Source organism: Salvia hispanica, chromosome 6, assembly GCF_029641045.1.
Source record: "Salvia hispanica isolate PSC_SH4W2 chromosome 6, Shi_PSC_v1, whole genome shotgun sequence".
In the NCBI taxonomy this organism is placed as follows: domain Eukaryota; kingdom Viridiplantae; phylum Streptophyta; class Magnoliopsida; order Lamiales; family Lamiaceae; genus Salvia; species Salvia hispanica.
The window spans coordinates 12,757,336-12,782,506 of NC_142697.1; the positions used below are offsets into that span (position 1 = coordinate 12,757,336).

Sequence of the window (25,171 nt, forward strand, 5' to 3'; positions counted from 1 at the left end):
GGAAGGAGTATAATTTATTAAAGTTGTATACCTATTAAAGTACATATTATTCGTATTCTTCTCATTTCCTAAATACTCCCTCCGTCCCAGATAATTCGTCCCAGTTTTCCATTTCGGTCCGTCCCACATAATTTGTCCCATTTCACTTTTACCATTTTTGGCAGTGGACCCCATATTCCACTAACTCCATTCCTACTCACATTTTATTATAAAACTAATATATAAAGGTAGGATCCACATTCCACTAACTTTTTCAACTCACTTTTCATTACAATTCTTAAAACCCGTGCCCGGTCAAAGTGACCCGAATTATCCGGGACGGAGGGAGTAATAGTATTATTACAATTGCTAATAATAGGAATATATTTGCATCATAAGATTGAAGTCCAGTATGCCACCTACCTTTTTGGTTTTAACGTAGCTCTCCTGCAATCTAGATGCTCTAGACTATGAGAGGTGAGGACGGCATTTAGTCCGACAATAGTTTATATACATGCATAAGAAACTTAGAAAGTTCAGATGATGGATATCACAAAAGAAACCGTAAAGCTGCATATAAAGGATCTCGATTAAAATCTTTTCAGCCAATTGAATCAAATTATCTTTGCTAATCTCCACTCACTCCACTTAATTAAAACCGCCCACTCACTCTTTTAATCAAATATTTAAATGGCCTTTTATATTTATATTTAAATAATAAAATTTATTTTAAAAGGGCATTTTCCTAAATATCCCTAAAACTCCCCTTATTTTCTTAAATATCTCCAAAACTCCCTTTTTATATATTGTATAGATACTAACTAATTTACAGTAATAACTATTAACTAATTTCAATTAATTTACAATAATAACTATAACTTATAACTAATTATAATTTTGTATGTTAAAAATATCAACACAGATATATAATTTTATTAATTATCTTGTGTTGATAAATTTACGTCATTGTGTTGATATTTAAATTTATATGTTATATTGATAAAATTATGTCTTTATATTGATAATTTAAATACACATAATTAAAAGTAATCAATTATTATTGATAATTAATATTACCTTTAACGCGACCCTGTAACCACAAATACAAACAAAAAGAGCCTTATTAATAAAATAATACTGTTCATTTCTCGACTTATTATAAAGCCTTATTATAAAATTGGATTAATATTTTAATACTATCATAGCAAGTATCGATTGTATAGTATTCTGATTTTTATCATAATGTAATAACTTTGGATTTATTTAAATAAAATGTTACATTTGTTATTAAAAAAATTGAATTTTGGATTCTGAAATTCCCACCCACGAGTAGAGTGGACCATTTCGAAATATTCAAATTTCGTAGATGAATCTACTTTTCTCTAACATTAAAAAACCATAATCCGCAGCAAGCATCCATCTGCCAACTACCCACCCTTGATCCGTCTCTTATCTACGGTGTAAGAAAGCCCATCAACGTTAACACGGATTGCCATCTGTAGCCGTTCCTTAAATCTTTAATCCAACGGCTGTCAGTAAAATCCAATTCCACCCGCCTCTTATATAAACGCAGTCGAGTTTTGAACGAACCATTCACCAACTACTGCAACACAAAACTAAAAGATTTCATCTCGATCAAAGGAAAATGTCTGGGCGCGGCAAAGGAGGAAAGGGTTTGGGAAAGGGTGGAGCTAAGCGTCATCGTAAGGTGCTTAGAGATAACATCCAGGGGATCACGAAGCCGGCCATTCGCCGCCTGGCTCGTCGTGGCGGCGTCAAGCGCATCAGCGGTCTCATCTACGAGGAGACTCGCGGCGTCCTCAAGATCTTTTTGGAGAATGTAATTCGCGACGCCGTCACCTACACTGAGCACGCTCGCCGGAAAACCGTCACCGCCATGGATGTTGTCTACGCTCTCAAGAGGCAGGGCCGCACTCTCTACGGCTTTGGCGGCTGAGATCTTGGAAATGCTTGTAAATGCCCTAGAATTTGGGGATTTTAGTGTCATGCTGTTTCCAAATTTTTAGATTTTAGTATCATTGTTACTCAGATCTCATTTGAAATTGAAATGAATGTTTCTTTCGAATTTCTTTTTATTTCCATGAGTAATGTTTTGTCTACTCAATTGCTTGATTTGTTTCAGACTACAAATTAGTGTTTCAGAATTTATTTTAGATAATTAGCATAAGTTGGCATTCCAATTTAGTCAATAAAAGAAAAAGTCTCATTAAAATATTGCATTAAATAATTCCAAATCTGTATTTTCTTTAACAACACTCTACGCCACAAAAAATATCCGAGAAGCGGAAGGGCAAAAAGGAAAAGGCTCTGCTTGTGGTGGGCAACTCTGAATCAATCAGCCAATCAAAACTCACTGGAAAAGTTGAATCAAACCATCACCGTTGATTATTTCCCCTTATAAACCCATCCAACGGCTGACAACTAATTCTTTGTTTCGAACATTCTAGAATGTGAACCTCAGCTTTGCATGCACTATATATAGGTATAAATTCTCGCGACTTTCACTTCATACTCGTCGAAAGTAAAACCCTAACCCGCCCCAATTTTGTTATTCTTCTCACGTAAACCATATTCTTCTCTATCGCCGAATTCATCAGATCTAGTGGTAGAAAGCCATGGCCGGAAAAGGAGAGGGTCCAGCGATCGGGATCGATCTTGGCACGACATACTCGTGCGTCGGCGTCTGGCAGCACGACCGTGTGGAGATCATCGCCAATGACCAGGGCAACAGGACCACGCCGTCTTACGTCGGTTTCACTGACACTGAGAGGCTAATTGGTGATGCGGCTAAGAATCAGGTCGCCATGAACCCTATCAACACTGTTTTCGGTAAGAATTACTAATATGTTGTTTTGAAAATATTAAATTAACATCTAGCTCTGCTGTTTTGATGTGTTATGTATCACTGTAGTAGATCTCTGTATGGTAATATGTTTGATTCTCCTTGTTGCGTTTGGTTTGTAACAATACTGGATCTTACATTGCTGCTAGAATTTGATATTTACTGTTCAATTCAGCATCTATTCGTTGTTTGGATCACTTATACCAGATATGGTGTAACGTTATGCTGAATATGTCTTGTTAGTTGGGGATCTGTAATTTTTTTATTTGAGGGTGTGCGATTTGTTTGAGTTTGTGAATGTTAGTATTTGAACCTTGATCTGATACAGAAACTGCCAAATGTTGCCTTTCATGTCGAGTGTGAGGGTTAATTAACATATGAGACGAATTTGAATATCACTGTATATTGTTTGGATTTCAAGGTAATAAGCATATAATATTGTTAATCTCATCATTATTATTTATGTACTCGGTTCATAATTTTTAACATATGCTCTCTTAATTGAAGTTCCACGTCTGCACATTAGATTAACATGGCATAGTTACTAGTTAGAGTAGTGTTAAAATTTTTTACAGAGTGCAGATTTGTGGTTATCAAGTTGTGCTTAATTCTTGGTGTAACTGGTCATGATACTTACTTGGTTTTCATGTTATACTGCTTGTTCTGATATGCGATCCTTTCCATGTTCCTCTCCGTCTATTAGGTTGAGTTTCTTTTTCTGTTTACTTGGCCTTCCAACCATAGCGTGAAACTAATTTTGCCATCTTTTGGCTGCCATTTATTTCCAATATATGAAAATAGAAATTTCAGTATCAACCCTGCTGGTTCCATTTTTCTCTCTTTTGTATGTATGGTGTTTGTCTTCCAATATTTCAGAAATTAATATCAACATTTTTGCTTGCTTATTGTAGATGCTAAGAGGTTGATTGGAAGGAGATTTAGTGATGCCTCCGTTCAGAGTGATATTAAGTTGTGGCCTTTCAAGGTCATTCCCGGTCCTGCTGAGAAACCCATGATTGTAGTTAGCTACAAGGGTGAGGATAAGCAATTTGCAGCTGAGGAGATCTCTTCTATGGTTTTGATGAAAATGAGGGAGATTGCAGAGGCATATCTTGGTTCTTCTGTGAAGAATGCCGTGGTCACTGTTCCAGCTTACTTCAATGATTCTCAGCGTCAAGCTACCAAGGATGCTGGTGTAATTGCTGGCCTTAATGTGATGCGTATAATCAATGAGCCTACTGCAGCAGCAATTGCCTATGGTCTTGACAAGAAGGCCACAAGTGTTGGTGAGAAGAATGTCTTAATTTTTGATCTTGGGGGTGGAACTTTTGATGTTTCTCTTCTGACCATTGAGGAAGGTATCTTTGAAGTAAAGGCCACTGCTGGTGACACTCACCTTGGAGGTGAAGATTTTGACAACAGAATGGTGAACCATTTTGTTCAGGAATTCAAGAGGAAGCACAAGAAAGACATCAATGGTAACCCAAGGGCTTTGAGGCGATTGAGAACTGCTTGTGAAAGAGCTAAGAGGACCCTCTCATCCACTGCTCAGACCACCATTGAGATTGACTCCCTCTACGAGGGTGTTGATTTCTACTCCACTATTACTCGTGCCAGATTTGAGGAGCTTAACATGGACCTGTTCAGGAAGTGCATGGAACCTGTTGAGAAGTGTTTGAGGGATGCCAAGATGGACAAGAGCACTGTTCATGATGCTGTTCTTGTTGGTGGCTCCACTAGAATTCCTAAGGTTCAACAGCTTTTGCAAGATTTCTTCAATGGGAAGGAACTCTGCAAGAGCATCAACCCTGATGAGGCTGTAGCATATGGTGCTGCTGTCCAAGCAGCTATATTGAGTGGTGAGGGTAATGAGAAGGTTCAGGATCTTTTGCTTCTTGATGTTACTCCTCTATCTCTTGGTTTGGAAACAGCAGGTGGTGTCATGACTGTGTTGATTCCGAGGAACACTACCATTCCAACCAAGAAGGAGCAGGTATTTTCTACTTACTCTGACAACCAGCCTGGTGTCCTGATCCAAGTATACGAAGGAGAGAGAACGAGGACGAGGGATAACAACTTGCTTGGAAAATTTGAGCTCTCAGGAATTCCTCCTGCTCCTAGAGGTGTTCCCCAGATTACAGTGTGCTTTGACATTGATGCCAATGGCATTTTGAACGTGTCTGCGGAGGACAAGACTACTGGGCAGAAAAACAAGATCACAATTACTAATGATAAGGGCAGGCTCTCGAAGGAGGACATTGAGAAGATGGTCCATGAGGCGGAGAAGTACAAGTCTGAAGATGAAGAACACAAGAAGAAGGTGGAGTCAAAGAATGCACTTGAGAACTATGCCTACAACATGAGGAACACTGTCAAGGATGAGAAGATTGCCTCAAAGCTGTCTGAAGCAGACAAGAAGAAGATTGAGGATGCTATTGAGTCGGGCATCCAGTGGCTAGATGCTAACCAGCTGGCAGAGTCGGATGAGTTTGAAGACAAGATGAAGGAATTGGAGAGCATTTGCAACCCAATCATAGCCAAGATGTACCAGGGTGCAGGTGGAGAGGCTGCCATGGATGATGATGATGCTCCTGCTCCCAGTGGAGGGGGTGGAGCTGGTCCTAAGATTGAGGAGGTCGACTAAACCCTATGGTTGCTCTCTTTGGTTATTATCATATCTTATATGTTAATTTTTGTTGATAGGCATTTTGGTACCTAACATTTGATATTTCTTTGTATTGCTATTATTCACACAACTATGGTTTTGCCTGAAATATTTACCTCTGCATTGCATATGAGGTTTCGGTTTTAATTATGGTGTCATTTGTGCCATTCTGCCTGCTGCTTGAGTGCATGTCTTAGAAGTTCTTTTTGGTTGATTATCATACCTCAGTAGTATTAATGATTTTTGAACGAAGCTGCGTGTAGCACGGGATCTGTTAACATGATTTGGAAGGATGTATTCGTGCAGGACAATTAGCATTATCGTGTATGCAACGCAATTTAAGTCGATGTGTATAATTAGATGCCATTTTACTATCTATCTACCATTGAGATTTGGGGCTCTGAAGAGGTAAATGATACTGATGTAATATATGTGAAAAGTATTATTATTGATAGAAGTGATGACATGTTATGTTATTGATGGGATTAAATGTAGATACATTTTTAACTATGAATTGTGTTTGTGGGTCGATTCCAGTTGCCGCCTCCCTAAAAGATAACGTCTAACTAATTTATAAGACCTTGTAGACGGACTCACTATCCTTAGTAAGTACGGTTGTGGCAACGCATGGGCCTGAAAGAGTCTTGTGCAGCGGAAGCTTGTTGGCCGCGACCAGCAGATGCTGAGGGAATTGTGGCGCGTCAAGCCACAAGCGAAATTGAAGCCTTCTTCGAATGATATTGACGCAGATTTCCGTATCACCGATTGCGATATAGGTGAGTGGGGCAGGGCTCCATTTCCAAACCGTTTTTGTTTATCTAGGATTAAAAAATCAATAAAGAAATATATGAACTAAAATCATAAAACAGCAATAAATTAATATTTGAACTAAAATCATAAAAAGGCCGTATATTTTTTAAAAAATGGAATTTACTAAAAATTTAGAAATATAAAATGGAATATACTAAAAAAATAGTAATAAGTAGTGCAGAAAAGATAATATCAACAACATTGTTTTCAATATGGAGACTGTTGGAATTTTTATTCACAGCAACACTTGACCCACTGCTTCCCTCTCCCTTCTAATCCAAGTTTTCATCACTCCATTTCTCCCATTTTCTCCACTCCGCCAAACTTTGCAAAAAAAACACATGATTCAGTAATGAAACGAGCTCATATCAACCGAAAATGTTCATTGCCCCTAATTTTCGCATCCATTTCAGCCCTCATACTCATCTTCATCTCAATTCTATCCCACCTCAAACCCAATAATTCCTCTTTCCCCACCCCCATCTCCGATCTCCCAGACTTCCCCCAATTGCCGCGATTCGCCTACTTCATTTCCGGCACAAGCGGCGACGGCGCGAGCCTGAGGCGGCTGCTTCAGGCCTCGTACCATCCGCGCAATTACTATCTCCTTCATCTCGATTTGGAGGCCTCCGACTCCGAAAGGCTAGACCTCGCCAAGTATGTCAAGTCTGCACCACTAATTCGGAGCTTCAGGAATGTGATGGTGATGGGGAAGGGCGACTTGCTCACCCCCAAGGGCCCCACGGAGATGGCCTCCACGCTGCACGCCATCGCCATTCTTCTCAAGCAGCCCAAGCGCTGGGATTGGTTTGTTAACCTTGGTGCTTCCGATTATCCGCTTATGCCTCAGGATGGTGAGCTTTTTGGTGTTTGGTTTTGTAGATCATATCTCTTATTTGTCACTTTTGTTACAGATTTGCTGCACATTTTCTCCTACTTGCCTAGGGATCTGAATTTCATTGAGCATACTAGTGACTTTGGTTGGAAAGAGTGAGCACTTAACTTGTACACATTCACTTGTATTGGTGTTTAATAATCTCTTTTTATAATTCAGTTTTATGTTTTATTTGCAGACACCAAAGAGCTAGGCCTATAATAATTGATCCTGGATTGTATCACTCAAAGAAATCTGGTGTTTTCTGGGCCAAGGAGAAAAGATCATTGCCTGCTTCTTTCAAATTATTCACTGGTATTCCTGAAATCTTTTACACTTTTCTACTGATTTTCCTACTTTATGTGTATAAAGCTCAAGTCTAATAACTTCCATAAATATCAAAGCCCATAGTTATATCTTATGAATGAGAATGAGATACAGTGTGTGATGTAAATCATGTAATTACTAATTATAATCAAATACTACTAATATTTATAAAGCTCTGGCAATGCTTCCTCTTGGCATTGACACAAAACTTGATCCTTCTATGCTATCAGTTGCATTTGATTTCTGTGTTATCCTATCCCATCACTTGGGTATTAGTATTACCTCAAAATATCAATATGATCAGTTGTTTCCTGCTTGCTTTAGATATACATTAATATTTGAGTCTTGTGTATACCTATAATTTACCAAATTCTTTAGCTATAAGTTATAGTATAGACTTTGCTGTAGTGAGCTTGGCATATTATGAGAAAGATAAAGACAATTATCCGTCAGTTGTTATATTTAAACAGCTGCTTTCCCAGGCTTGGCATATCATGTAATTACTTATGGTCTTATGGGGGCTCTTGATGAGAAACTGCATCCTCTTGTGTGGTCATCAGTTTTCTAAACTCTTATGTTTTTAAATCTACCAGCTCATAACTGTTTAAAATAAATAAAAATATACTTCTTCCTTGGTTCAATTTAATGGTAGATACCAAATCAGCCATGTTACGTTGTTTTTTTTTTCAAATTTCATCTCTTTTATATAACTTCTTTATATCATGAAGGTTTGAGGATGGATAATCTTGTATATACACGCCTATTCATCTTTAGCTTGTGAAACAGTTACTATAGCTATATCATTAAGCAACCCACAAAGTGTTGTGCAGGTAGACTGCAAAAACAGTCTTGTGCTGTTTTAGTCTTGTATAGGGGCTACCAATTTAGCTTCTACAACACCTAAAATTAGGATATTTATAACAATTTTGCTCAAAACTTGTGTGCTTCTATGCTTCTCTGTTTGTTATTGTTCATGTTCAAGTTAGGTGACTTGTAAATTTATAGCATCCTTTGGGTACAAGTATTATTACAACTAAAACTACTTAGTTTTGTTATTGCGACACAAAGTTGGGTAAGATGAGTGTAGAAACAACTGTATATCCAATGTAGAAGCAAGACTTGTTATGAGTCCCACCAAATCCCCAAAAAATTAAGGTCATGTTACACTCACATAGCTAATGTTGGAATTTGTAAATCATTCTTAAATTACACTATTATAGGAGCTGTATCGACTAATGCTAGCTTGAAGTTAGAACCAAGTTACACGGCCAATTCGCAATATATCTTACTGTGCACTCTTGTTTATATTGCTTAATATGCTCCATAACTAATCATACACTCGCAACACCAGAGTTCCTATCAGCAACACTTATGCACAGAACTCAATAACTTGTCTCCATCGGCCTTACAATCGTGTGTGTTGGTTTCATAGCATTTTGCTTTAGGAATTGCCAGTTTCTCTTTTAACTTGTTTTTTCTCAGGTTCTGCTTGGGTGGTTCTTTCAAGGTCGTTTCTCGAGTTTTGCATCTGGGGATGGGATAATCTCCCACGCACTCTCCTCATGTACTATACAAATTTCCTCTCAGCGTCAGAGGGATATTTCCACACCGTGATGTGCAATCACAAGCACTATCAGAACACAACGGTGAACCACGACCTGCACTTCATAAAGTGGGAGGACACTAGGAGGGAACAGCCCGTGAATTTGACCCTAGACGACTTTGAGAGGATGGTGGAAAGCGGGGCCCCATTCGCTCATAAAATTGGGAGCGACGCTGTTCTTAATAAAATCGACAGAGTTCTACTGAGAAGATCAGCCAGCCAGTTTACTCCTGGGGGTTGGTGTATGGCTAGCTATGGGCGTAAACAGGAGGATTCTTGTCTGGTTTATGCTAGTTCAGATGTCACTAAACCATCTTCAAGTTCGAAAAGGTTGGAGATGCTTGTGACTCACCTGCTCGATAACGATCAATTTCGTGGAAAACAATGTAAATAATCTTTATTATCCTTGTCCAAACAATGAAGCCCCTGTCGATAAACAAAGAGGTAAATGTGCTCCCTTTTCCCTAAGTAATTTTTTTTCAATTGATAATATCATCATTGCATACTCCCTTCGTCCATAATCAAAGTCTTATATTTTATTAATTTTGCACTAAAATATGATTTGGTAGTTGGGGTTTGAATCAATGTCGAAATAATTTCTACTGCCGAAATATCGAACCTATCATCGTTAGTTTGTTTTAGGTTATTTTTAGTTTGTTTTATTTTTAAGTCATTTTATAAAATCCGAATTTGAAAAATACGGATATCATTGTTAGTACTTATATCATTTCAAGTCATGCTTACTATCATGACCTAAAATCAGTCTAAGAATGACCTTCATCTTATCTAAAAATGATCTCCGTAGGATAGTTCTGTGTTCGGCAATAAGATTGAGTTTTGCATATATTACAGACCTTTGGTAGTTGAGTATTAAGCTAAAGTAAATAGGTTGAAGCGTTACATGTTGGATGTAATACAAGCAATAATAATGAAGGACTATTGAATAAAACAAGAAGTCATGGAAAACTACTTCCACCTTTCAATTACGGCCAAAGTAAGTAAACCTTATATCCGTACGTATTATTTCCTCTGTCCCACTTAAGATGTCCATATTCTTGAGTAGCTCGAGATTTTAGGAAGAGCCGTTAGGTGGAATAAATAGAGAGAAAAATGTAGTTGAATATTTTAATGAGGAATTTTTATATCTTTTAGGTAAATAATTCCTATCAACAAAAGGAAAAGACCAACAATGAATTATCTCCCTTCAAATTTTCGCCATTCAATTTTGTGCACACTAAACAATTATTTATGTGTAATATTTAGTAGAACAAAATCGTACTACTATCTACAAATGGAAAAAGCGGGGTGCGTTAGAATGATAACCATATTTATAGTGATAACCTAATAACCTATTATTTAATGGGTTAAAAATATCATTTTTACTAAAAATGATATTTTTTCAGCATGCATAAAATGATACTTTTAATCAATAAAATAATATTCTGTTCTATAAAATGATATATTTCGTCCATAGAATGATAGTTTATTAGGTTATCACCATAAATATGAGTTATTATATGATCACCTCCCTGGAAAAGGCCAATAATGAATTACGATCGACTTTTAGCAACAAAATTTAATGCACATGAATTGAAGATTAGTTGAAATAAATAAAATAAAGAGAATAATATTCTCATTAAAAATATAATTTCTTAAAAAATGTCTCATTTTTTTGGATGGGGAAATGAACTTAAACTGAAAAGCTGCGCTCAAAAGGCATTAACATTCTTGGTCAACTCACACAAAAAAAATGTCTCATTTTGAATAGGCTTCAGAAGGAATACAAGCTAGAAAAATGTGGTAGTATAGAGCGAATAAAACTTGACATATTTAAATTAAAATGTGGATGAAAAATAACGGAAGTTAATGCAATATTTGGTTGCGTAGGTGAAGAAACCACCATCACTGTCGATAATGTTTGCACATTACCAATTTGTTGAGACATTGAGTGATAGTAGTTGAAGAGTAGAGTTCATCTATGACTATGATGCTTACAAATGTGTGTAAATCGAGTGTAGAAGGCGATGGATCCAGCGTGAGGTACGACCTACTCGTGCGTGGGAGTCTTGCATGCAGCACAACTGCTTACATGTCATCGCCTAATTGCTTACGCGGCTAAGAATCGGGTCACCAGCAACCCTACCAACACGTTTTTCGGTATCAATTCTATTTTCTTTTTGAATTTAAATTATACCTCTCTTTGATTACTCGTGAGGCGTTTTGTTTATAAGGTCATCTCTAACCATTTACATCAAACTTAAATTTTATACACCATTGCATGGATGTTACACAAATTTTTTGCAGTAGCTATAGTACACACCCATACTTGATGTTGTTCCATAGAAAAACGCAAAAATTGGTTTGGATTTGCAGTATGATTGGAGAAGTTTTTTACACAAAAAAAATCAAATTTCGTGTATGGTTGGAGATATTGTCTAACGTTGAACTTGTCCTATTGAGATGAGCTTGATAACTTTTCATTGTCTTGTGTTGATTTCTAGGGAATAAGCATGTATTATTGTAATCGATGTAATCAAACTTAATATATGTTCTCTTTATTTCAAGTGGCACATTTGATAAACTTGGGAGAGTTAGATTAATTAGTCTTCATCAGATTTTAAGAGTATGTATATTTTTCTAATTAATCTTCTTCTTCATGTAATGAGTCATGAATTTTATGTAGTGCCTGTCTTCTATTCCATTTTACTCTGGGGGTGTTCGGTTTGCAAGATTACATCCCATGATTAAATTTGTATCATGTTTGGTTCAAAAAGAGATTGTGAATCTCATGACTTAATCCTAGATGGATAGTCATGTGGTACTTTGTCATAGCCAACCCCCTCCTACTAAATAATCTCACAACTTAATCCTAGATTATATCTTACTACTATTTTATCTAGTAAACCAAACACCACCTTTGTGTATTAGGTTATGAGTGTTTATTACCGGTAGAAAGAAGAAGAACATTATGCTTTGTAATGTGACTATTCACTGCCCTTCCAAGTTCCAAACATACTCCTCTGTGCTACTACTACTATTATTGCCTACCTTGTCCCTACTATATTTTTTCAACTCCTGAACGAGATCAGTTATTGAAGAACCCTTATTGGTTTTCTTTTTGCTACTCTATTATATGCAAGGTGTTTGTCATTCAATATTTGAGAAATTATTCTTTAATAGTATTAGCCAATTTTTGCTAAGAGATTGATGGGAAGAAGATTTAGTAACGCTTCTGTGCACAGATCATATCCAATCCGTGTAGTGTCTGCTCCATTAATTAATTAGACCCATTGAGTTTATTGGTTGAGGAAATAATATAGTACAGTCATAAATATGTAATGATATGTTGTATACAATTGACAAGTCTATAGTTTCACAAAGTGTATGGTAATCTGAGAAATGACAAGAGAGGAGATGAGTGTGACACCCTATCCTTGAGAGGAGATCAGCAACAGCAAAGTGCCAAAACAGAGTGATAACTCAAAAAAAAAAAACTTGCTTAGCTTATTAATGTATTTTCAGACAGTTGATAGTCCGACAAGTGAGAAGTAGGTTTCCATGATGGTCTTACAAGCTGGGAGTTGTAGTGAAAAAGTGTTGAATAGTTATAGATTTTGAGTTTTCACATAGTTAAAAAACAGTAACCATACCAACAATTCTATTTCTGCGTCTATTCTCTTTCATATTTGAAGAAATGGTGAGCCCATGCCATGAAGCCAATCGCATTCGCATCCAAATTTCTATCACTTTTATAGTTTCAATGACATCAAACTCTGCATGCGCACTTAGGCAATGGATTTCCTCCCATGCAACATGCCTAAAATTCAATGTGCCTTGTAATTTGGGTTTGATCACTTGTTCACCCAACTTGAATAAATTCAATAACGTGGACTAGCTAGTACAATGACGACGCCACAAACGAGGACGAATATTCATTTGATAAGTCGTGGAAGGTAGAAGAACGCCACAAATGAATGTGATTGTTCGTCTGATAAATTGTGGAGGGTAGAATGGCGCTAAACGGATTTGATTAATTTGTTCGATTGAAAAGTCGTTGACTGATAGAATGATGCCACAAACGAATGTGATTGTTCGTTTGATAAATCGTGTAGGAGAATGACGGTACAAATATGGTGATGAACAATTTGATGATATCTGATAAGACAGTAAATCGAACCGAGCACCATGCTTCAAGGAGACGAGACAAGGGAAATGAAAACTCACATTTTTATAGATAATTCAACTCCAATTTCGTTCATATTGTGATGGCCTAATTTTATGATGGCCTTTATATAAGTAAAGTAAAATCTAATTTTATAAGAAAAAATAAAAATAAAAGGAAAATTTAAAACTAGAGTAAGGTACTGCTTATGTGCTACATAATTTTACTTGTACTAGAAAAGCTATCAAGATTAGTTACTTGTACAAAAGTGTTGCATTATATTGTTGTACTTGTAAATGCCAATAATAGAGCTATAATTGAATTGAACCCAAGCTAGAAACAAGTTTCATAATTCATTGTCTTTGTATTTTTTGAATTTACGACTGCACTGTTTTCTACTTTTTGTCAAGTCAAATTTACTATACCTTAGAGGTATATATTCTCCTTTTATAAAGGTGATAGATTAGAGTAAAAATTCCGACCTCGCTCTTCTTTCAACTCAACAAAAAAATAAATAAAAATACTTGTATAATTTGAAATTGCCAATATTTTTCAACATTTCCCTCCATATTTCTCTAATATGCACAGAATAGTCACTTGCAATTAATCGAGATCATTCAAAAAGTTTACCCATAATATATACCGTCTCCCCCAAAAGCCGAATTATTCATGATATTAACAATACTCATGTTTATCGGAACATAAAAGAATATCAATCAATTAGGCTTGGAAGTTTTTATATTGGATTTTAATTTCCGTTACTTCTTAATTGCTTCTTATAGTTAGACAACATATTCTTATATTATCACCTCCAAAATGATTCTTTCTCAGTGGACTGCCAAGTAACTTAATAGTCCAACTCAAATTTAATGAACCTATTTTTAAGTAAAAGTGTAAAACACGCATCTTTTAACTAGAGATATATGGATATAGAAAACTCTATCAAATAAACATCTTAAGTACTCTCTCCGTTCCATAATAGATGTCACACTTGGAGAATGACACAAGATTTTAGGAGGTGTTGTTTTATGTGTTAAGTAGAGAGAGAAAATAATATATTTATATTAATGTGAGAGACAATTTTTTCACAAAAGTAAATATGACATCTTTTGAAGTACACACTAAAAAGGAAATTGTGACATCTACTGTGGGATGGAGGGAGTGGTACTCTAGGACTAATATTTTTCGATTATCTGAAAGGGATAAACATATTGAAGAAACATTCTAATTCTCGAAAAGAGAGCCATTTCTAGTTAGGGTGTGTTTGGGAACATAAATTTTCACCAATAATTAATGTGAGAATTTATGCTACACACAAACATACACTATATATATATGATGTACTATATATACATGTGTGTTGGGGTTGGGGGTAGGTGCAATTGGTAGTATCATGTGATAGTACTCCCATGCAAGAAAAGAAATGGGGTGGGGAAGCATCCCAGCTCAAATAAACTTTATCTTGTTCGGAAATGCCACTGTTTATTCAACCCTCAAGACTGACCTTTTTTTTTTCCTTTTTTATGATATTTTTAAAAAATTTCATATGCATTCTTTTATTCCTACAGATATATTAATTAATTTCCAGAGAAAGTAACACTGGAATTAAGCCACAAAGAATGGTTTGCTTAATGCTTGTGTCAAACCAAATATATATAGTCTTAAGTAGTGTGTTAATGCTGGGCACCCACGCTCTCAATCAAAATATTCTCTCCCTCCCTGAATTATTCAATGATTTCGCATAAAAGAAATCTCCACTTTTTCCATGCAATCTCCACACAAAAAGAAGCTTAAAGGCTAAGTAATTAAGAAACTGAAACCCTAAAAAGCAATATAGACACAGTGAAAACAAATTACTCCTACTTAAAGTATTCTCTCTCTATAAACAAGCATAAAGCCCCTCACTTTATTTTAGCTCCTATATTCTTCCTTTGGGCTAACCCTCCAGTTGATGTGATTCTCCACTACACCTCCAAAAACCAAACAACCTTTACAAAAGAGAGAGAAAGATCAAGAACCATGGTTTTTTCTTCAATTCCTGCTTATCTTGATCCATCTAACTGGAATCAGGTAGATGTTTTTCTTTTTCTTTCTTTTTTTGCTTTCCTTCTTTGATATCATATGCTTCCACGGTTGTGCTTCTTTGCTAAAAAAGCAAAAATTCAAAAACCATATTCCCAACCCCCCTTTTTTCCTGATCTTTATTTTTTTCATTTGTTACCTCTTTAATTTTTTGAATATACCACCACCACCTCTATGTTTTTTTTTTTTTCATTTTATCTCTCTAGCTAGCTATCTGCTTCTCTCTTTTCATCTCTCATAATTATTTGCAGCAACACAATCATCAAATAGCTGCAAGCACCAGCGCCAACCCTTTACATTTACCGCCTCCGCCTCAGCCACATGGAGGTGGCTCAATCCGGCCCGGTTCGATGGCGGAGCGAGCTCGGATGGCCAACATACCGATGCCGGAAACATCCCTGAAATGCCCTCGCTGCGAATCCACAAACACAAAATTTTGCTACTTCAACAACTACAGCCTCTCTCAGCCGCGCCACTTCTGCAAGACCTGCCGCCGCTACTGGACCCGCGGCGGCGCCCTGCGCACCGTCCCTGTCGGCGGAGGCTGCCGGAGAAACAAACGCAGCAAGTCCTCCACCTCCAAATCTCCAGCTACCAGCGACAAAATGACCAATAATTTAGGGCTAACACCGTCTCTTCCACCTGTCCGCTGCATGTCTCCTCTAGCACAGTTCACCGACAACTTCACCGCCGATATGAACTTGAATTACAGCGGGATAGCAGTCTCCGCAAGTTTTCACGGAAATTTACTTGGCATGGAGCAATTCCCTTTCTTGGGCGGTCTTGATGCATCATCATCCCAAGGGTCGTACCAGTTTCAAGGCGGCCCGAAATCGGCTAGCCCAATGGTGCCGCCGGTGAAAATGGAGGAAAATCCAGAGCACAGCTTAATAAATGAGCAGTGGAATGCCCCGCCAATGGCTAACTGGACAGATCTTTGCTCTTCTTCCACAAGCAATCCATTGTAGAATTGATCCACCTGCAATACAATTGGTAGGTTTCTTCGTTTCTATTTATCCAAATGTGCAGCTTAATATAAATATGTATGTGCTTGCTGCCTGATAATGTTTTAGACAAACTGATGGATCGATCCAGAATATGTGAGATTTCTTGTAGCTTTGTGTTAGTTGGATTGGAGATCTAATGTCTTGTGTAACTAAAATTTTATGAAATCTGATCTAATTTCAGGTTCATATAATATGACAAGTTTCATATTTGGACCCAACTTTTTCTTGTAATGGAAGAGGATAGGTTTATAGCTTAATTTTGGAGAATTGGGTGACCTTGTTTTACCCATGCAGAGTATTTTATATTACTCCGCCTTATATTTCATATTGTTTCACATTGGAATTATAATATATGACCTCTTTTCAATTCTTCATTAAAATACTCGTAATATAAAGTGAGTCTTTTTATTTATATATATATATATAATCCTACAATAAATTATTCTTTGTACATCAGTTATTTACCTTCTTCAATCATAAGACCTATCAAATTTTTCAGACACAAAATACACTAATCACTTTTATTAAAATTTGAACCACATTTATCATGACTAATTTTAGGACCAACAAAATACTATAGTTTGTTAGCTAGTCCTATTGAAATCTCCTCTTAAAATTAAAGGTAATCTTGACTCCCCTGAAATGAAATTGGATAATCCTCTTTTTTATAAGGTATTATAAGGAGATAGAGAGATTCATTTCTATGACACCCCATCTAGTTGTTGGTTCCCTTTATCAAGCGCGCACGTGAACACTCACGTATTTTGAATAATTACCTGACCTAATCTCAATTTGCATCCCAATGATTTTTAGCTTCATTTTTATGTAGTTTCCAACAAATCATATTTTGATAGAGCTTTTTCTTTGCTCTAAGAAGTAAGCTTTATGTATGGATGCATGTTTTCATTCGACGTTCTTACATAAAAACCAAGTGGAGTTAATTAGCTATAAATAGGTAATTTTAATGTTCTAAGAAGGAAATTTATTTGTTGAAGAAGATCTTTAGTGTTGCTTAGATTACCACCCTCCCCCACCAATATATATACTCCCTCCTTCCTCTTATTTGAGTTGTATTTCATTTTGAGTTAGCCCTAAATTACTTATATTAACTATACTCCATATAATTCATGTTTATTACCCTTAATTACTTTGAAATTTTTACTTTAAAAATCAATTCATCAATATTGATGCGGAGACACAATAGGAGTCACATTTGGTGTTGACATGAGTTTTAAGAAATGTAAAAATATAGTGGACCGTAAAAGTTAGTAGAATATGAGACTATTTTTTTATATAGGTTTTATTATAAAATGTGAGTGAGTCAGTAGAATGTGAGATCTACCTATCATTTATGGTAAAAGTGAAATGTGCCTCTTATTGTAAGACGACCGAAATGACAAAATGTGACTCTTATTATGGGACGGAGACAATATATATATTGGCATATAAATAAGTTGTCTTATACTTGAGACATTGTTGGCAGAGGTGTCACGAGTTACTTATGTCATTTACCAACACAGTGTTGTTATCCTATTCCTAACCAGTGGCATATCTACATAGGAACAAGGGGGTACTGTTGGACCCCCAAAACCTGTAGTTAATAGTACTCCCTCCGTCCCGGATAATTCGGGTTACTTTGACCGGGCACGGGTTCTAAAAATTGTAATGAAAAGTGAGTTGAAAAAGTTGGTGGCATGTGGGTCCTACTTTTAAAGTATTAATTTTATAATAAAATGTGAGTATAAATGAGATAAAATGTGAGTATGAATGAGTTAGTGGAATATGAGGTCCACTACCAAAAATAGTAAAAGTGAAATGAGACAAATTATATGAGACGGACCGAAATGGAAATCTGGGACGAATTATCCGGGACGGAGAGAGTATTATACTTGGAGATAAAAGCAAAATTCAGTTAAAGCCCAATGGTCAGAAACACATATTTCGACTTGGAGGACCAGGTTTGAATCCTCTTTCCGCCCTTTCTTTCCCGATAACTTCTTCCAAGACTTTATATTTATTCAAAGCAATATTTTTCAACTCAATTTATTTAATTCCTATTTAGTTTTCGTTTATTATTTTATTTTTAATATATATTCTCTCCATTCATTGCTAACAACTTCTCCTAAAATTTTGTATTAATTCAATATACATCGACATACTCTTGTCAAATTTTATTTTATCTCATTTATATTTAATATATGATAGTAGTATTTACTTTCTTCTTAATAAATAATACAATTATCTTTTATGTAATATAGTCTTAATACCAAAGTATTTATGTGCATAATTCAATTTTTTTAATAAAAAAAATAGAGAGAACATTTAAAAAAATAGAAAAATTGTAAAAACAAAACAAATAGAACTAAAAGGATTAGCTAAAATTTAAAACTTTAAACTGTTAGTAATTATTTTTTGCACGCCCATATCAAAAATCTGGATACGTCACTGCTCCTAACCATCCTAGCACCGATCCACCTCTATAATGTTAATGCTTTTTGAGTGATTCCTCAAGATTATCAGAATATCTACCTAGAGGTTAGTTCTACATGTCCCCAAGAAATTTTATTTTCGTACATATATATAAAGAGAGATAGAAAGGGGTGCGTTAAAATGACAACACCTCTTACAATAACACCATACCACCATTCTTAGCCAATCATTTGTACACGTGGACAAATAATCAGCTGCCATGTAGCAATCATAAAAAATGCTTAAGGGTTTTCTCGGCCATCAATATCCAATACACTATATACAACAATTTACAACAATTTTTTCTTTGCCAACAATATCCAATATGCTAGACATATAGATTGTTGTCTAGAGTTTATACTATTGCTGTGTAACTTTTATAATATTGCTGGATACGTGGTGTCATGGTGTCACCCTTAAGGGCATCCACAACGGGGTGGACTATACGACCCCCTAAGTCCGGCCCTATGCACCGCCACATCAGCATTTTATCCTCCGCCCCTTCCACCTGCAATGGGGCGGACTATAGCCCGCCCTAAGCCCCGCCCTAAGCATTTTATTTATTATTTGAATATTTAAACACTACAAAAATTCATTAATCCTATTTTTTATATTTGCAAATATATCAATTAGCAAGAATAAAAATATAAAAACACCACAAATTAAAGGCATATCCTATTGTCAGTATTTATTTTTTATTTTTTATATTTTATGCTTGCAAATGTGGAAATCGTCGGAATATTATTGAATTTAGAGAAATTGAGATGGGGAAGAGAGTGGAGTGAAAGGTGTGAAATGAAGTAAAAAAAATTGGTGATATATATAGAAGAAAATACAAAAAAATAAAAAAAAATTGAAAAATGTGTGCATAGTCCGGACTATCGTCCTTACCCCCTGCAATGGGACGGACGATAGGCCGGACTATGCAAAAATGTGTGCATAGTCCGCGGACGATGTATAGGGCGCGGGCTAAGGATTGGGCTTAGGGCGGGGTGTTGCAGCGGTGGACTATGCGACGGACGATGCTCATTGTGGATGGCCTAAGAAGTGTTGTCATTTTAACACAAACCGAGATAGAAATTAACCAGTGATTTCTGAATAATGGTGATGTTGGGGAATATGCTTTTAGTTTGAATTTGTAAGTGATTAAGTGCAGTTAAGAGGTGGGACACAATTCTCAAAAGACACCAATTTTGAAGTAGCTTTTGATATCATTCCTTCCAATTCCCGAACCCCAAAAAAGCGTTCAACAGTTGTTTTAGAAGAGAGATCAGAGGATATAAAGAAATCTCAAAATTCGGTCCCCAATAATTACATAAAGAGAGCACACCATTAGCGGGAGCCAAATATGAGCACAACAAGTCGAACAATTTTCATGCACGCCATCAAAACAATCTCTCTTATGAAAAACATTTCTTCTCCTAATTTGTTTTTCTTGAGGACGCGCCTTCTTTTGCTTTATTCGGAAGAATGCAAAAGCTTGTATAATTAGCAGTCAATTGTTTTCGTCATATAATATTGGCCCAATTAAAGTGTTCTTTAGGAGTATTTGTTATGGATTTAAAGTGTTGGTACCATATTGTTATTTTCAACTTGTGGAAGGATGAAATTGATAATAAAAGAACCTAGTATTAAAATGGATGGTAGCTGTCCCCAAATATTAGAACATTAGTCTCAGAATTTTGTAATGGGCTCTCTACAATAATCTGTCAAGAACGTTTCTAATCGTCCGGAAGATCACAATTGATCCAAAAGCCACATCAATCCGAACATCATTCCATGGAGTCGTCGAGTATGCTTCCACATTAAGTTTTATGTTCTTATAATCTATGTTTATCACCATAGATTTGATCTTCGGCGAATTGCATGGTTTTATATAATGCTAGAGGGTTTCTTACACACACCCAGGGCTAGTGATAAGATAGAAATTATGATAGCATGCCGATAGATTTGAGGAGTTTAGGAACATAATTATATTTTATTAGTACTATTTTATTTATTTTTACAAAACTCTCTATATGTCAATATGAAGAGACATCCTATACTAAAGAAAATAAATCAGATTTAACATGGTATGAGTGAAAATAATAAGCGCTCGTTTGATTGTCTGGTTTGGAAATAGCAAGAAAACTAACTTAAGTTACAATTTTCGGGCTGAAGATAAAAATAGTGTTAAGATAGAGTTTTTATGATGTTTGGTATGCAAAATGTTTTCATGAATGTATAATAAAATGACAAAAATACCCTTATGTCCAACTAGCTAAATTAACATTCTCTTTGAGAATTTGTTTAATTTTAATTGATCGATTATTCATAATCAAAATAATTTAACAAGCAATCTGCATTCCCACTATCCCAGATTCAGTTGCCAAAAATGAATTTAAAGTCAAGAAATAACAAGAATTCAATCAAAAATAAAATTATGTCATTGAAGTAAAATAAATTATGCCAAGATTTTAATTTGCAGTTTTTGTTCCACAAAAAATTATAGAAAATTCCCAACGTGCCAATTCAAAATAAAAATAAAATTGGCATCAAAGAAGTCGAAAACAGATAAACTGAACAAGTTCTTTATTGTAAAATCTCCTTGCTTATATCAGCATCTTCATAGCCATGTTTTTTATTTCAATTCTCAAGCCTCCCCTTCGTCCAATACCTAAGCAACAATTGATTTTCCATAAATCAAAATCCTAATGATTAAATAAAAAATTCGGCAAATGAACCCCCCAAAAGAAAACATTTCAATCTGAATTTTGACAAGAAATTCTACATGTAGAAGTTCGTATCTTTGTCAAACTTATCATTGCCTGCAAAATCACGCAAAATAACGACGAAGCGGAAACCACCAAGCAAGTTCCAAATAAATTGAAATCTGACCAACTTACCGAAGCAAGTTCCAAATTACTAACACAAGCCCTACCAAATAAATTGAACAAGTTCGAGGATTAAGAAGAGGCTCAAAACAAAAAGTTCATCACTGCCTCGAAGAAAAGAGAGAAAGTGAGGGTGAAAGTGGGTGAGAGAGGAGTAGTCGGAGAGAGAGTGAAAGGGGCAATAATGACTATCGTAGAGAAATAGTTCACTATCACATCATTTGAGTGGTATAGTGTATTCTCTAATTTATAGTTAGTCCACCAGGCCTCAACAGACTTTTTACATTTTTTGACTTTGAGATAGTAATAACAAGACAACCAAACAACAACAAAGAACGGATAAGAGGGACTATCAAGGCCTAACATGACAATCAAACGAGGCCTAAAGATGACATTATACTTACAATATTGGTGATGCAAGGTTGGAGTTGAGAGTTGAGATGTCCATTGACATTCAAAATAAATTCCCTTCGAAATGCAAGGATCTGAGTCTGTTCTCTCTAACTATGACTAATCTCAGTGATTTTTATATCCCGCATGCAATATGTGATCCTGGGACTTCAGATATGTCAGGCCTTTGTCAGCGTACAACCATTTGGTTGGAGTTGAGTGTGTTATTCAACTTGCCAATAGATTTTGCATATGTCGTGATTGTGTGCTTAAAATGTTATTGTGAAGCATAAATTTCAATACTCTGTTGGTTTTTATGTGATAAGGATAAATAAATGATGTCTAAGGATTCCAATTGTGTTTTGCTATGTAGACCAAACTTTGAAACGGCTAAAACCATGATTAATGTGTTTGAGGATACAATTTGTTTGGGCTATGTTGGAAGAAGATCACGCAAGATCCGGAGGGAGATTAGAGTGATTATCTCTTACCAACTATCGAAGATATGAGATCAATGTAAGTAATGCAAAGATTAGGTTTACTATGTATTATTCTTCCTAGCCCCTATATAACGGTGCTTAGTGTACAGATTAATTATCAATGAAAATACAACCCTTCTTTACTGATCCCATTTAGCATGGCTTCAGAGCAGGAACGATTTTGGCTCAGAAAACTCTCATCATAGCCAAAGAATACCTTTCTCGACCTGTTTTTAGCTGATACAGAAACCTGATCAAGAAACCAAACCCTACACATCAGAAACATGTCAGACATCGACGATAACAAACCCGATCCAGAACAAACCACAAACTTGAAGAATTGCAAGAATCTCACTGTGGCATTCAAATTGAATGGGAGGAATTACCCACTTTGGTCTAGACTAATGAAAGTCAAGATAGGAGGAAGATGTGCTTATTCGTACATCCAAAAGAACCACCCAGATCCGAGCAGTAAGGGGTATGAGAACTGGGAAGAGAACAACTTGGTGGTCTTCTCTTGGATCGTCGACAATATCGAAGACGATATCATCGTCGATTTCACCCACCATCAGACATCGAAGGCATTGTGGGAGAGTCTTGCCGTGACGTTCGAAAATGAGGCGACAAGTACTTCATCTACGACCTGGAAGAAAAGGCGATCACAATCAGACAGGGAGATCTCGACTTAGAAACCTATCACGTGCTGCGACAAAGGAGTAGGACAGTACAAAGTCCACTCAAATGAGAAGAGGTTGTTCAAATTTCAGGCAGGATTGAATCCGGAGTACGATTCGATCAAATGGGATACTACCCATCAGTCGAGGAAGCCTATGGATGGGTGAAGACGGAGGCAACTCGACGTTAAATCATGCCACCGACATCGCGTTCACCCACCGTGGAAATCAATGGCGGCAATACCATCAACTCATCATCTGGGGACATCGGGAGTGGACTCGCTGCCCAAAGCCACCGCCCACCTCACCGGAGCAGTTCTTCGCGTCCTGCAGCTACCAGCCGACCGGATACATCAAAATTGTGGTGCTCCCACTGCGGAAAATAGAAACACACATACGAGACGTGCTTCAAAAGATTAGGATATTCAGAGTGGTGGGAAGAAAGACAAAAGACGAAAACATCTCAGTCTCAAGCGAAAATGGCGGTGAAGGTGGGAGAAGAGGGACAGCCGCGGCAGAATTCGACCGGAAACCATGGGGGAATGGCCGGACAGGGGACCATGATACACCCGGAGGCTCCAGCCGGTGGCGGCAATGTGCGAGGAGCCGGGAATTTTGCTAGACGCACGGTGACGAGAGGGGCAGCGACTTTGAGGAGTGGCTGCTCCAAAGGAGGTAAAGGTTTTGGTGTTTTTAAACTAAACCCTATTTTTTCGTAAATATCAAATGCCTCCCCAGAATTGTGATTTATGGAAAAAAGTACCCCATGTGTTTAGGAACCGCCCCCAGACCTTGATAAATCCGAAAATGAACCTTTTAGGAACTATAAATCCCATATAGACCCTCATATGTGCAATTTTATATCTGAAAACCCATTTGCACCATTAGAAAAAATTTCCGCTGCATATCATGTTCAAAATAAGAACGAGATGACCAATTGTTGGATTTTTTATTGTGGGGCTACCGATACTATGACTCCGGATAAAAATGATTTCATTGTCCTAAATGATGTGACTAAGTCCTACATTAAAACTGCAAGTGTGGTGCTAATAACTGTTGAGGGTTCGGGGACGATTGAGATATCTCCTACTTTACGGCTCATAAATTGCTTATATGTTCCGACTTCATCTCAGAGATTGATGTCTATAAGTCATGTGACAAAGGAATTGAATTGCACTCTACTGATGCACCCTGATTTTCGTATATTACAGGATATTCGAACGAGGAGGATTCTTGGGCGTTGCGCTGAGAAGCAAGGAATCTACTGATATTTTGTGTGAGATTTGTGTTTTGGCCAAGAGCCACAAACAATTATTTAAACTTACAAACACTCGAATGAATTCCATATTTGCTTTAGTACATGCTGATGTGTGGCGTCCTGCACCGCTTGTGGGAGGGGGTGGTTTTAGATATTATGTCATATTTGTGGATGATTGCACTAGAATGACCTGGATTTATTTTTTGAAACATAAGTTTGAAGTTGTTGATAAATTTGCGTTATTCTGTAAAATGGTCCAAATGCAGTTTCAAACCACCATCAAAACCCTTCGTTCAGATAATGAGAGGGAATTCATTAATAGTGCCATGACCCAATTTTGTAAGGAAAGGGGAATGAACCAAACATCTTGTGCCTATACACCATAATAAAATGGGGTAGCCGAAAGGAAAAATAGGATAATTCTTGAAATAACCCGAGCCATAATGATTGAATCCAACGTCCCTAAACATTTCTAGCCAGAGGCCGTAGCCACATCAGTTTACCTCATGAACCGACTACCCGCAAAAATCCTTAACAAAAAGACTCCACTTGACATTCTATCCAAACAGACCAAAATTCCCCAACACCTAAACCTTCAACCCAAAGTTTTTGGATGCACTGTCTATGTTCATATCCCAAAATACGAGAGAACAAAA

The 25,171-nt window shown here is 36.6% G+C and overlaps 4 protein-coding genes and 1 long non-coding RNA gene across 6 annotated transcripts; 4 read left to right on the plus strand and 1 right to left on the minus strand.

Moving 5' to 3' along the window:
* Positions 1-1,564: 1,564 nt before the first annotated feature.
* On the plus strand, positions 1,565-2,075 carry LOC125203363 (histone H4). Its single transcript, XM_048101690.2, has one exon. The coding sequence runs from the start codon at positions 1,625-1,627 to the stop codon at positions 1,934-1,936; it is 312 nt and encodes a 103-aa protein (XP_047957647.1). The 5' UTR covers positions 1,565-1,624; the 3' UTR covers positions 1,937-2,075.
* A 424-nt stretch (positions 2,076-2,499) lies between these two features.
* Positions 2,500-5,654, plus strand: LOC125203362 (heat shock cognate 70 kDa protein 2-like). The gene is made up of 2 exons (XM_048101688.1): positions 2,500-2,829; positions 3,754-5,654. Exons 1-2 carry the CDS (start codon positions 2,616-2,618, stop codon positions 5,484-5,486), a joined length of 1,947 nt encoding a protein of 648 aa, XP_047957645.1. The 5' UTR covers positions 2,500-2,615; the 3' UTR covers positions 5,487-5,654.
* A 154-nt stretch (positions 5,655-5,808) lies between these two features.
* LOC125208311 (Core-2/I-branching beta-1,6-N-acetylglucosaminyltransferase family protein) lies at positions 5,809-9,626 on the plus strand. Its single transcript, XM_048107893.2, has 4 exons — positions 5,809-7,171; positions 7,232-7,307; positions 7,391-7,506; positions 9,001-9,626. Exons 1-4 carry the CDS (start codon positions 6,670-6,672, stop codon positions 9,513-9,515), a joined length of 1,209 nt encoding a protein of 402 aa, XP_047963850.1. The 5' UTR covers positions 5,809-6,669; the 3' UTR covers positions 9,516-9,626.
* Positions 9,627-15,189: 5,563 nt separating this feature from the next.
* Positions 15,190-16,629, plus strand: LOC125204888 (Dof-type zinc finger DNA-binding family protein). Of its 2 annotated transcripts, XM_048103649.2 has the most exons (3): positions 15,190-15,353; positions 15,617-16,358; positions 16,554-16,629. In XM_048103649.2, exons 1-2 carry the CDS (start codon positions 15,303-15,305, stop codon positions 16,331-16,333), a joined length of 768 nt encoding a protein of 255 aa, XP_047959606.1. In that variant the 5' UTR covers positions 15,190-15,302; the 3' UTR covers positions 16,334-16,358; positions 16,554-16,629. The 2 variants fall into 2 exon arrangements, with proteins under 2 accessions (XP_047959606.1, XP_047959609.1); XM_048103652.2 differs by having other exon boundaries at positions 15,192-15,353; positions 15,617-16,629.
* Positions 16,630-22,705: 6,076 nt separating this feature from the next.
* Positions 22,706-23,927, minus strand: LOC148923246 (uncharacterized). The gene is made up of 2 exons (XR_016132345.1): positions 23,312-23,927; positions 22,706-23,226 (listed from the first exon to the last, which is right to left on the minus strand). It is a non-coding gene; the product is annotated as an uncharacterized LOC148923246 (long non-coding RNA).
* Between the last annotated feature and the right edge of the window lie 1,244 nt (positions 23,928-25,171).